This window comes from Pseudorasbora parva, chromosome 2 (genome assembly GCF_024679245.1).
Source record: "Pseudorasbora parva isolate DD20220531a chromosome 2, ASM2467924v1, whole genome shotgun sequence".
Classification (NCBI taxonomy): domain Eukaryota; kingdom Metazoa; phylum Chordata; class Actinopteri; order Cypriniformes; family Gobionidae; genus Pseudorasbora; species Pseudorasbora parva.
Genome location: NC_090173.1, coordinates 26,076,757 through 26,090,903, shown reverse-complemented (window position 1 = coordinate 26,090,903; position 14,147 = coordinate 26,076,757). Strand labels below are relative to the sequence as shown.

The 14,147-nt window shown below is 37.3% G+C and overlaps 1 protein-coding gene across 3 annotated transcripts in view; it reads left to right on the top strand.

The window, feature by feature from the left end:
• Positions 1 to 14,147, top strand: part of cacnb1 (calcium channel, voltage-dependent, beta 1 subunit) — a 72,898-nt gene that overhangs the window by 35,753 nt on the left and 22,998 nt on the right. For all 3 annotated transcript variants that reach the window (XM_067413702.1, XM_067413711.1, XM_067413720.1), the window contains one exon: positions 8,856 to 8,975. In XM_067413702.1, coding sequence (XP_067269803.1) covers positions 8,856 to 8,975 — 120 coding nt within the window. The remainder of the gene's footprint in view (positions 1 to 8,855; positions 8,976 to 14,147) is intronic.

Below are 14,147 nucleotides of genomic sequence, written 5' to 3'. Positions count from 1 at the left end.
CGCATTGAGCTCTCTCAGCCACCGTAGGGGTCAATGTATTCACACATGAATATTATCTGCTTGTGATATCTGCATACATTCTGTGTAGATTTTTCACTTAATACCCTGAACAATTCATACTGGATGCAAATACTGCATAATATAATATAAACATAATACTATGACCGTCAATAAAATAATTTTAAATCTTTAGTCTTTAGAATTTTTTTTAGAAACCAGACTGAAACCGTTATAAACCGAATTTTGATTTATTTATTGTATTATTTTAAAGTAGTATTTTTAAACTTGTTACATTATTTTTAATGACAAATATGAAGCTTGTATAATGTGGCTCTAAGTTTGCAAATGTTTTTAAATGTTTTGCTTGTTACTGTGTACTTGCATTGTAAATGGAAGTACTGTGATTTTTGAGAGATTTTGATTTTTAAAAATCATGACTGGGGGAATTTATTTTATGTATTAATCTGCATTTTTGCCACAAATGCTGCTGATAGAGATTAATGTGCATTAAACGCATAGCATTACTTTTAACCGAAACAATAGTATTTCTTATACAAAAATGTTTGAAAAAAAACCTTACAGTCATTTATTGTTCATTTTATAGAGGCCTAGTTTTTACAGTTGATCATCCCACAATGTGTGAGTGGGAGAAAATGTTTTCAGAGCTAGTACTAATCCTTCCTCTCCACCTCTCCCACACACTCCTTTTCATTTTGTCCCATTTCTCTTTTTTTTCCTCGCTCTGTCAGCCATCATCTTTTGGCATGTCTTTTGTTTCTTTCCTCGCTCCATGTTCCTGTCTTGTCGCTGCTGATGTCTTGACTAGCATGAGTCTGACTGTGTTATTGATGTACAGTGTTCGCAGGCTGCTTTCTACACAGCCTAGTGAACTTTACACATTGGAAGACGGAAAATGTCAACTTTGTTTACGACCTCTGCAGAGCCTAAGCTAATATTATTGTTAATATGTTGCTACTACAATGGAGCCAACATCATAACATGTAGGCCTGGGATATTACTGTGAATTTCTCAGTGCTGTTTGAAGAGAATGGATGTCGTAGATTGAGGTGACCTGGTACCGACTGCCAAGCACATGGCTGACAGTTACACAAAACAGGACCGAGGTGCAAATACCAGAATTAAAAGTCAGTGATAGATCATACATAGCACCTAGAGGGCATAAAATTAAGCCAATTAATGAAATCTGGGGATATTTCAGTTGTAATTAAAGGGAGGGTGAAACACTCAGTTTCAGTCAATCTCATGTCAATCTTGAGTACCTATAGAGTAGCATTGCATCCTTCATATCTCCGAAACGTCTTTAGTTTTATTATATTTATAAAAGAAATATAGGCTGTACCGAGTCTTTCCGGAAAAAAACGAGCGCCTGGAGGCGTATCGTGTGGGCGGAGCTAAAGAATGACGATCACTCACAAAGCGATTACGTCCTCAAGCGTGGAGAAGAAAATGCTACCCAGATTCAAATAATACAGATATAATCCAGAATCAGATCCGGAGGCTGAAATAAATTGAACAGGAGAAACAGCAGCAGCAGGACGTCCGTCTCTGTGGTATGTACTATATTTAGTGGCCTGTCAACATTTGTGTGTGTTTACTCGCAGTTTATGAGGACATGATTCGGTTTATGGACTATTGTATGCGACTAAACCTTAGCAGTAGCAAGCAAAACGGTTTTGCACGTCAGACTAGTGTAACGTTATACATAGAACAACAATGGAGTAACCGTTAGCGCATTTGAATGACGAAGCACGCTTTGTGAGAACGCTAGGTTTATGTTTGTGTGGTTTTACAACAAACAAACTGACACCTATATTGGTCAGCTAAACAAATGTATTTAAACACACACCATAGATCGCATGCTCCATAAATTGAAAAATGCTCCATAAATTAACAGCATAGATATTTAAAGCAGTTTTACTCACCGCCTGCTTCCAAAGCAGGACCGAACCTTTATCGCTTCGACCGCTCCGTCAAAAACACACTTCTTTGGTATGATTTGGTGAAGTCCTGTGACAGCACTGACCGTGGAGATTCATTTTTGAGACGCGACTGAAGCGATGTTGTGAAGCTTCCCATCATTTCTGCGTTCAAATCGGTTCAAATGCAGCGCTGCCTTCCAGGAATGCTGTGCTGAAGCGTTGAAGTCGCTTGACATCACCCATAGGAATAATGTGGAGCGTGGCGCAGACTATAACGATGACTGGATCTGCAGCTGAGAGAGTGTTTATAGGCGTGCATTTCCTCTCTCGCTCTAGTCACACGTGCGCGGGAGAAGAGCCCGTACGGCCCATACAAGGACCTTCCGCTCGATGTCAAGTCGACCCATACTCGAAAAAAACTCTTCTATACGCGCCTATATATACGACATGCATACACTCTGCTTATTACACACACGGGGACACACAGCAGCACACAAACATGTTTAAATATTAAATATTCTGAAGAAGCATTTAGTCTTTCCACTTTAGACTATATGCACTCAGATTGTTAAAATAGGGCCCAAAATCTGGACTCTAACCATGGCAAAACATGAGCCTGATGGACTTGTTCCCAGGTCACTTGTTGTAAAATAACATCTGATCATTCCTCTTCATTTGTGGGAAGCAAGCCATTCTGCAATATTCTCCTGTACTCTAAAGCATTAAATGACTTTTCACAGTGAGGTAGCTCACACATACCAGCAGCTAAAAAGGCTCCCACACAATATCTCATTCGCCATGCTTCACTGTGCTAAAGATGCATTTTTTATTATATTTCTTACCACATTTTAGAAGACATCACTCTGGAGCATCACAGTGCGACTGGTGTTTTATTGTGATTCATCACTCTACACACCACTTCCCATATTCTTCCAAAAACGTCATTCTGTCTTTCATATTTTCTGAGACAGAAATGTTTTTTTTATGTAGTCCATTTGCTTATGTTTTGCTAATTTCCTGACCATCCATTTGTGGTTAAGACCTCTAAAAGCTTAGTGTAGTGGCACCTTTGAGTGTACATCTCATTAAGTGTTCCACAGAAGATTCACTATTTTCCCAAAAGTATTGGGACACCCCTCCAAATCATTGAATTCAGGTGTTCCAATCACTTCCATGGCCACAAAATCAGCCCATGCAGACTGCTTCTACAAACATTTGTGAAAGAATGGGTCACTGTCAAGAGCTCAGTGAATTCAAGTGTAGCACTGTCTGTGATTGAGGTTGCCACCTGTGCAATATGTCCATTTATGAAATTTCCTCCTTTTTTAGTGGCATTATAACAAATTGGAAGCAACTGGGAACAACAGCAACTCAGCCACAAAGTGGTAGGCCATGTAAAATCAAAGTTTGGGGTCTTTGAAGAGGTTGGCGAAGTCGTTAACTTTCTGCAGAGTCAATAGCTACAGACCTCCAAAGTTTGTGTGGCCTTCAGATTAGCTCAAAAACAGTGCGTAGAGAGCTTTGTGAAATGGGTTCCCATGGCCGAGCAGCTGCATCCAAGCCTTACATCACCAAGTACAATGCAAAGCGTTGAATGCAGTAATGTGTACAAGAACTTTACCACTGTACACTATAGAATAATGGAAATCTGTCTGTGTCTAGGTTTGGCGTTTGCCAGGAGAGCTCTTTATAACAATTGGTAATATGCCGATTAGACATGCATTACAATAAACCCCTTCTTTTATAAACGAATAGACCTCTTTGATAACAAATAACCAGATGATTCTTCAAATTGGTGAGCATTGCTAATTGGTGAGCAGATTGTATGTATATTGACACAATACTTCTGAGGTAAAATTAACACATCTAATGATAATAAATATTGTTACTTATGGAGTTATTAACGCACAGTAATACCACACAAGGAAAAACAGACTTTTAAGGAATAAACAAAGCCAGAAAACTATATATATATAAGTCTGCTACGAATTAAACGTTCTACTCTTTCACCAGACAAGTCTGAACAAGTTCGACTCGTTCATGCATGAGGCAATTATTTTGTTAAATTATGGTGTGTGTGGTTGTTTATCAGGGGTTGGCTTGGCCCCTTAGTTCCAGTGAAAGGAACTCTTGATGCTTCAGCATATCAAGACATTTTGGACAATGTCATGCTCCTAACAATGTGGGAAAAGTTTGGCAATGGCCCCTTCCTTTTCTAACATGACTCATTTGTGCACCACTGCACAAAGCAAGTTCCACAAAGACATGAATGATCAAGTTTGGTGTGGAGGAACTTGACTGGTCTGCACAGAATCCTGACCTCAACCCCATTGTACACCTTTGGGATGAATTAGAGCGGAGACAATGAGCCAGGCCGTCTCATCCAGTATCAGTGCCTGATCTCACAAATGCACTTCTAGAAGAATGGTAAAATATTAAACAAATTCCACCTTTTGAAAAACTTCCCCAGAAGAAAGCCTTCAACATTTGAAGCTATAGCTGCAAAGGGTGGGCCAACATTAAATCCTACAGATTAATTGTATTTCATGTGCATGTAAAGGCTGACGTCCCAAAACATTTTGCTATAGTCTATGTTAGTGTGATTTATAGTGTCAGTTTTATGGTTTGGAATGTAATGAGTGTAATAAAAAAAAAAAATTCAGATTAACTTTTCTTTAGCTAACATATTTCAGCACTATGCCTGAAAAGCCGTTTTTTAATATTATTATTATAACTTTGAAATTGTTGTGTAATGAATTACCTCTCTATGATTCACAAGAAAGGCTTGAAGTTATATCAGACTGAAGTGAAAATTTTATTAGCTTTTTGTCCTTGCTTTTTTTTTTTTTAAAAGAATCGTTGCTTCAGCCAACCATACATTGAGACTATATCGCCCGCAAAAGCTTCTTCTCAGCTGTTAAATAAGCGTATTTTAAAAATTATCAGACTACATACAGACGTAAAAATGAGTACAGGCAGTACCTAAATTTTAGGCATAAAATCTTCCAACAAGGATAGTAAAACCTAAAATCGACTATATTGTGGGGAGCAGCCGTCAGTTCCTATTATAAGGTTTAACTAAATAAAAATACTAAGTAATGTCTTGAGGAAATTTGGTAACACTTTAGAATAATGGTCATTAGTTACCTACATTAGTTAATATGAATAATAATGAAATGCACTTATACAGCATTTATTTATGTTAATTTCAACATTTACTGCATTATTAGATTCTTGTTAACATTACAACACCATAAACAGCTGGATTTTTATTAACTAATGTTAATAAAAATGAACAAATGTACTGCTCATGGTTAGTTCATGTTAGTTAGTACATTAACTAATGTTAACTAATGGCCATAATTCTAAAGTATTACCGGAATTTTTTTAAATTCAGAATTTGAATTTGATTTGGGGGTTCAAGTAAAATAAAGATATTATTAGAAAATCTCTACCATGATAAAAAAAAGAAAATGTGTATGCCTGTTGTTTTGTTTCTCTACTTTATGACAAATATACCAACATTAGGGATGGGCGATATGGCCTAAAATCCATATTGCGATATTCATTGCAGCCTCTTGCGATTTAACAATATATATTGTGATATATAAATTATAATAGAACCATTTCAGAACAGTTTACATAGAAAGAAAGAAAGAAGGAAAGAAAAAAAGAAAGAAATTTATGTAGTTTTGAGAACATTTATTGTGCAAAACTGTAACTATACATTAATTGCATTATTGTATAATTGATTAAAGTACAGTAGCTGCAGAGACTTTAACAAAGAAAAAGCTGAAAGTATTAAAAACATCCTGTACGTGCTTATCTTCTGTAACAGGGGATCCACTGGAGGCGAGGTTGATGAACCCAAGTGCAGTTTATTAACATAAATCCAACCATAAACAAAAGACTTGGCAAAACAACATAAAACTTTACTTGACTTGACCTAACTTAAACTTGACATAAACTTGACTTAAACTTGACTATACAAACACTCACCAACAGCGGGTTACAACATCATCACTGACAAAGACTATGGCAAACATGAGGGCTTAAATACGCAAGGGCTAGCGACAAAACGAGGGATACCTGTGAACCATGATTAACCTATAAACCAATGACAACAAGACACAGGAACACGAGGCAGGAACACATGAGGGCATGGAATCACATGACAAAAGATCACATGACAAGACCAGGAAGTGCATGACAAAACATGACAGTGAACATGAAACATGAACCTACACCAAAACACCTTTGTGACTCTCATCTTGATTATTGTAACGCTATTTATACTGGCTTACCTAAGGGCTCTAGCAAAGCTACAACTGATACAAAATGCAGCTGCCAGAGTACTAATGAAATTAAAGAGGAGAGAGCATGTTACACCGGTTTTGTTTGGATTACACTGGTTACCAGTCCATCAAAGGACTGACTTTATGGTTGACTTTTATTGATTTATAAAATTGATTGATTGATTGATTATTTACTGCATAATCTGGTACCTCTATACATTTCAGACTGTCTGTCAAAATATGCTCCAAATCGTTGTTTGAGGTCCTCTACTGCTAATCTTTTGTCACAATATACAGTAGTTCATAAACAATCTGGTGGTTCTTCTTTTAGCCACTATATGCTCTAAATATTTGGAATTCTGAATGAGGCTCCAAACATTTATATTTGTAAAAAGCGTGGTTAAGACATATCTCTTTAAAGTTGCTTATCAGAATAATAATATGATGTGCAGGTTTCTTTACTGATACTGAGTTGATATATTGCAAATTACTTTATTTTATATTTTGTACTTGTCTGTTGGTTACTGTCTTTATGTGAATTTGTATTCCTATTATTTGTTTTACACTTTGGAAGCACTTTGAGTTGCATTTCATGTATAAAAAGTGCTATACAAATAAATGTTTATTATTATTATTATTATTATTATTATTATTATTATTATTATTATTGTTGTTGTTGTTGCTATTATCCATATAATGGCAGTGAATAGCGACCAGGCTAAAACTTTACAAAAAATATACAAAACAATTACAAAAACAACATTTCTGCTATTAAACTTATAGTATAGCTGTGTGTGTGTGTGTGTGTGTGTGTGTGTGTGTTTGTGTGTGTGTCTGTGTGTGTGTGTGTGTGTGTGTGTGTGTGTGTGTGTGTGTGTGTGTGGTCCAGGTAAACCCTATGTTATGAGGACTATGTTATTTTTGTCCACAAAAAGATGCAACTATCTGAATTCTTTGTCCGAAATGTTTTGGTCCCCTTGAGGAAAACGGCTTAATCAGGTTAAATTATGTTTGTGAAATTATAAGAATCCAGAATGTTTTCTGTGATGGATAGGTTTAGGGGTAGGGTTAATGTTGGTGAATAGAATATATTGTTTGTACGGTATAAAAACCATTATGTCTATGGAAAGTCCATATAAAATGTGTATATTTTGTTTATGAGGATACAAATGTGTCACAATGACATGGTATTACCATGTTTTGTTTTGTTTTGTTTTGTTTTGTTTTATTCAAAAACTGCACAAAAAAAATGTGTGATGGGGTTAGTGTAGGGGGATAGAATATTCAGTTTGTATAGTTAATAAAAACGACAACATTACACCCATGAAAAGTCCTCGTAAAAACATATTTGTGTGCGTGTGTGCATGTGCGTGTGCACGTGCGTGTGTGTGCGTGTGTGCAATCTGTTGCTGCCTAGTAAAGCCTGTGATCGTTGGTGTATGTGCGCTGGGTTCCTGTGACCCTCTGTTTCACAATGAATAATTTAACATCATTGCATATAGCATATGTCAGCCTGACACATTCTCATTTCTATTTAAAACACGCACATACACACACACACACAGAGAGAGAGAGAGAGATACTCACAAATATGTGACAAACCTAATGCACTCATGTACACACGCAAACCCATCTATCCAATGAGTCATTCTTGCAGCTGTCCACACGCCCGTCCACACATCCCACGAATAAGAGTCCGCTCAACACCTGAAACATAGACAAGGAAACCGAGAGGAAAGTAGGAAAAAAGAGATTAGAAGAGTAGGAGGCTTATGTAAAGGTTCTGACACTGTACTGTGAAAGTCAATGCCAAGATGATTTGTGTGTGTGTCTGCTTTTAGTATGTTCATGAACTAGACTAGCAAGTACAAATCAATAGCATATGCATGTTTCTTCAACTGGCCTTGTAGACTTTAACTTGAAGTCATATTTCATGTTAGGTTCTTCACTGAGACTTTCATATTTTATGATTGTTATGCAAACATGTACAAATCTATACATATGAAAAGCAAAATAATTTTGAAAAGTACCATAAATAATTGATGACTAGCATAAAGCCAAATTGTCTTGTTCCTGTTGCCAAATTGTCCGTTGCTTCCAAATTGTTCTTAATATAACTACAAATATCCTTTAAATCTGTTAATTTTAATACAAATCAACTCCCTGGGATATACAAGTTAATGCAGTTGAGAAAACACCAACATCTTGAAAAGACAGTGTTACATCATTGCACATACACAAGCTGTAAGTATTACAAGAAGCTTGTCTCCTTTTATATAGCTGCTTTAATTATTTGCTTCTTTCTGTTTCCCTCCTCTCATATTCTTAGATACTCTTTTCTTATGATTGTACTGTGCTTTCTGCTCTCTTTCACTTCCTCCCACACTGTTCCTGACCTCTCCTTCAACCTGTTTTTCATTCACAAATAGTTTGCTTATTGTACGATAACTCATTTGTGGTCATTTGTGCTTCTTTTCTTTTGGCCTGGTGGAAAAAGAGATGTAAAATTGTTGTGTTTGATTTTAAGTGAAGAATAATCATTTTAAAAAAAGAGCTTTTTCAAACACCGTGCCTCTCCGTCCTTTCCTCCCTCTCACTCCCTCTCTCTGTTCTCTGGCAGGGCTCAGCAGACTCCTACACCAGTCGTCCTTCAGACTCTGACGTGTCTCTGGAGGAGGACCCTGAGGCTCTCAGGAAAGAAGCCGATAGACAAGCTCTTGCCACCCTAGAGAAGGCTAAGGTGTCTTACTTTTTTTTATCTTCTTTCTTGTTCCATTTTCTTTATTTACATTTATCATGGGTATATTATTTGGACTCTGCCATGAGTGATGATAATATACTTGATTGTTACATCTTTTGAGAGGTTTAACACCTCATAAACACCTGTATAATTAACTTTTTTTAATTTCCTGACTTCAATATTAAGGGGAAGAAACACATTTTAAGCACACAGAAGAATGTAATTGATTATTTATAGCCTGGTTTTATCAGACTCTCGTACATTTCATTTGTACATAGAGTCTGGCCACTTTCCATTGACAAGGGTTTATTTCTGCGAAGGTGGGTGTCATGACAAATCCTGTCCCCCTGTGAAATCATGTCCGCTGGTAGCGGTTTTAAATGCCTGATCAAAAGTTGTTATACATTGTTCTGGACAAGCAATTGTTTAAAAATAAACTATGAATTCATTGCCATACTAAGTACACATATACACAAGCAACACATTTATTTGAAATATGTAATTGATTGCTATAATGGGAGCAAAAACATGTTCTGAATTATTTTGACTCATAAACTAAGTACCAATACAAAATCATGACATAGTAATGTACCTATAATGTAAATAATACATAATTTTAAAAAAACTTAGCAATATACAGAACAGGTGCACAAAATAAATAGATTATATATGAGATATGCTTGTATATATCTTACTTATATAAGCACTTATAGCTTCAGTTATATAGTACTAGTATATACTAGCATAACTAGAAACATATGCTTTGTAAGACATTAAAGACTAGTTTAACACAATTTAAACAGCAAAAATCAAAACGCGATTTTGTAAGAATTGTAATCAGGCTCTGAACAGATTACCTATTAAAATGTATTTGAGCCAATAGAATCGCTCTGGGGGTCCTTGCGGACAAAATTTCATAGCGGACAGGATTTGTCATGACATTGGCACCCTGTTGAGGTTTAAAACTATTGGATCGGCCCTGAGCAACTCTGCATCTGCCATAACCAATCGCTATCGTTGGGTTGTGACATATGTCATGCGCCCTTCGCCTGTTTCACACATGGAAATCCAACAAAATAAAAGTGCACATGTGCATGCCACCTCAGTAATAAAACTATAGGATAAAACCTAAAACTCGTGCATTCGGATTGTGATTTATTCACGCCACGGTGGACAGGAGAGCTTTGTGATCGGGAACGCGGCGCTCACGCGGTCCGTGACCCCAAGAGAAACAGTTACCATCCGAATAGCTTCAGCCAACTCCTTCATTACTAACGAAGCGATCTGGAAAATCAAACTTTTCCTGAATTTACCCTGTTGGAGGGCCACAACATCATGGCCACCAACAAACCCCAGCAAAGACTGTTATTGCTCCGGCTTTAACTTCTGGATATTCGACAGCGGTGCCACAATGCAATGAATGGTTTAGTTTGCATCTTTCTCCTCCGCCATTACTGAACTACATCTCAAACTAGCGCTCGACATCAACGTCATCATTCTCAGCCACTCCCTCTGTTCGCTGATTGGACCGGTAAAAATTTGTTCGGAGAAAACCTAAGACTACACAGCAGTCCCAGACGTAGTACTGAAGGAAAATGAAAATTGAGCGGAAGTATGTAGGAGGGCAGAGCCAGGCTAGGGGGTGGGTGGGTGGTTTTAACGAGGGAGTCATTCATTCAAACGATTCGTTCAAATGGTTTATTTGTTGAGGAATGAGGCAGTTGTTTATGAATGGGTCATTGAATCCTGGCTCAACCAAATCGTTCAAAACGCTGAATAATTCAGTAATGAAGAAACAATCAAGTGTTACTATGAGATGCTCCGTGTTTCTGCTGTGATCTTTGTTTTGAACTATTTTCGCTGCTGAAATAGACCGAAAACAGTCAACATTGCTTTTAAAATGTAAGTGACTTAATATCAATTACTTGTTTATTGAAATGTCATATGAAATCACTTACATTTTCAATCGTGATGTATCCAGCACTCTTGGTCGTATGACCGTTCAAAGGGATTCAAGACTATATTCATATTGTCTTACCAGTAACATAGTGACAGTGACACAAAGTAATATCAAAGATGGCAAAGTCCAAAAAACTGAAAAGTCTAATCACTTTTGACACAATTGAGCAGGGATGGATTACGGACCACACCTATGGGGCTTGCCTTGCCTTACCTAAGGGTGTGCGATTTTCAGTTTGGTTCAGAAAACCCATCAACAATGAAAAATGTTTATTTATGCTGGAATATATGTGTTCCATAGCCTATGGCCTCTTAAATAATGCTCTTGGACAATGAGGGCTCAAAAGAACTTCTGTTACTATTGGCCCCTATGTGAATTTCAAGGCCCCAAATCCTCTTATAGAACTATTGTCCCATCCTGTTTCAAATTATATTTGTTTGACTCTTTGAGCATCTTTCTTTGTGTAAAAGGTATTAGAAAAATATATATTTATTACAGTATAACTGCCATGTTTAACTGAGACTAAATTTTAAAATATTGCCTAAATGTTTGTTTGTTTGTTTGTTTGTTTTTTGACTAAATGAGTAATAGATTCTAATAGAGTATTTTTTAGCAGAATTTTTGTTTACAAAATTAAATTGTAATTCTCACACCCTTTACTCTGCATTTGTTTGGATGACTAAATGATATAACTTCGAATAAAAAAGCCAATTAAGCATAGTGTAATGTATATATTGTAAAACAAATGCACTGTAAAATAAATGCCATATTGCGCTTTTTTTCAGTTCGCTTGACAGATACTTTGCTAAAGCAATGGAGCAAAACACGTTGAGGCCTTTGAAGATAATTGGCCCCAGGGCTACGATTGAGCTGCAAGTTCATCCACAAAATCTTCATTAAAGGGGGGGTGAAACACTCAGTTTCAGTCAGTGTCATGTCAATCTTGAGTACCTATAGAGTAGCATTGCATCCTGCATATCTCCGAAAAGTCTTTATTTTTTTTATAATTATATAAGAAAGATGCACTGTTCCGAGTCTTTCCGAAAAAAGCCGAGCGGGTGGGGGCGTATCGTGTGAGCGGAGCTAAATAATGACGTGTGCGCGCTGCTGCTATTGTGTTGAGTCGAGTGCGTCGTAAAGCTGTGTCATCCCTAACAGCGGGAAAAAAACTTTATTCAAAATAAAAATATGGCTTTAATCAGATACAGCCATACATCTATGATCCGGAATCAGACCCAGAGGCTGCAGTTGAACAGGAGCAGCAGCAAAAACGACTAGAGCAGGACGTCTCTATGTGGTACAAGTTATACACTAACTATATAATATGCTTAGCGGCTTGTGTTATTTACATATTTATACTTGAATTATATCGTCGTATTTTTGTCTTTGAAGGTGTACATGTGGGAAGTGCAGTTGTGCACGTGTGTGTGTGTGTGTTTACGCGTGGTTTGTGTAACGTTAGTAAGCGGACTGGTTTTGCACGGCAGGTTTACTAGTGTTTACATAGAAAGACACGGAATAGTAGCACATTTGAATGAAGAAGCGTGCTTATTTAGTTCAACATATTTCCACACTCTTTGTGTATTGTTGTTTAGAGTGCTTTTACAATACACAAACGTAAAGTTACACATATAGTGGCCAGCTAAACAAATGTACACGCACTACACATCGCATGCTCCATTGATCAACTAACTATACGTGATCATGTTTGGGCTACTTGATGAGCATAGGCAAAGACACAGACATTTGAAGCAGTCTCACTCACCGCCTGCGGTTCTAACGTTGGGACCTTTATCGTTGGGACTGCTCCATCCTTCAGCATTAGGCGATTGGAAAATCCGGCGTCGAGCTGGGCCTTGTTTATGAAACAGTCGGCACCGAAATGCAGCGAACAGATATAAACATTCGCGCAACTCAGTTGCTGATCCGGAAAAGCAAATTACATCCACTGTTGCCTTAACGCGGGGTTTTTGGGGAATCTGTGCAGGACTGTCTTGGTCTGGCAACCAAAAACGCACTTTTTTGGTGACATTGTTATGTGCACATCACCTTTGCAGCATCCTACAAGCCAGCGCTTTGATGGGCGTAGCCTGTTACTTTCGCTCTCTCCCTCTCTCTCTCTCACGCTCTTCCGGTAGAATTGTCCGTAAGGCCCATACAAGGAAATTCCGCCCCCATTAACGTCAAAGGGGACGCATGATCTCAAAAAACTTGCCGAAACTTATGACTAACCGGAAGTAGTATTTTTGACAAAGAAATACTCCCATCAAACGTCCACCTTAATTTTTGAAACTTTGTCCATGTTTAGTATGGGAATCCAAGTCTTTAACAGTGTAAAAAGATCAGTATGCATGAAACAGCATTTCACCCCCCCTTTAACCAACAGCAGCATTTATATATGAGTGGAAAGAGGAGCATTTTTGAGTCGCACATAGAACACAACGGTAGTGATGCAAAGTCCGATTCATTTGCGCAAACCGGTTCTTTTTAGACAGTTGGGCACAATAAACCGGTTTTAAAAAAAAACGGTTTTACACATATATCAGTGAAACATTCAAATAAAGTGTCAATGCATATTGAAACAATCAAATAAATTTAATTGCGTGAGTGCATTTTGCTAATTATTGCCTTTTGTTTGTGGTTACGGTTTCATTTGCGCTCATACTTTATGTCAGATACGACTGACCAATATTGAGTAGCCCACATCTTGGATAAGATTCCTAAAAGTTTGACACATACAGCAAACATTACAGACATGGATATGTTAGGCCTACATGTCCAAAGTAGCCTATATAGAAAGAATAAACATACATTTCACTTAACAACTTAAAATATAATCTGCATGCACAATAAACTAGAGTAAAATGTATTTACATCTCTTGACAGAGAGGTTTTTGAAGGTTTTAATAAAATGTTATTTAATAACAGTAGTCTTAAGCATAATTCCAGGACGTGCCTCAGAATTGCTTCGCTAACTCAATCCAGAATCCTTGGTAATCCTCTGCAAACTTCGAAAGATGTTTGAACCGGCTCATTTGTTTCTTTTTTAGTAACCATATTAAGAACTCAAAATAGGACTGACAACCGTGTTCTGCTGCTGTGTGAATGTGGCCTTATGCCCTATTGTGATGTTTATCCGTGTGAAACGGCTTCTCAAACAAGAACAATTTTGCCCAAGACTTGGTTTTGTCCACTGGGAATGTGAATTGGTT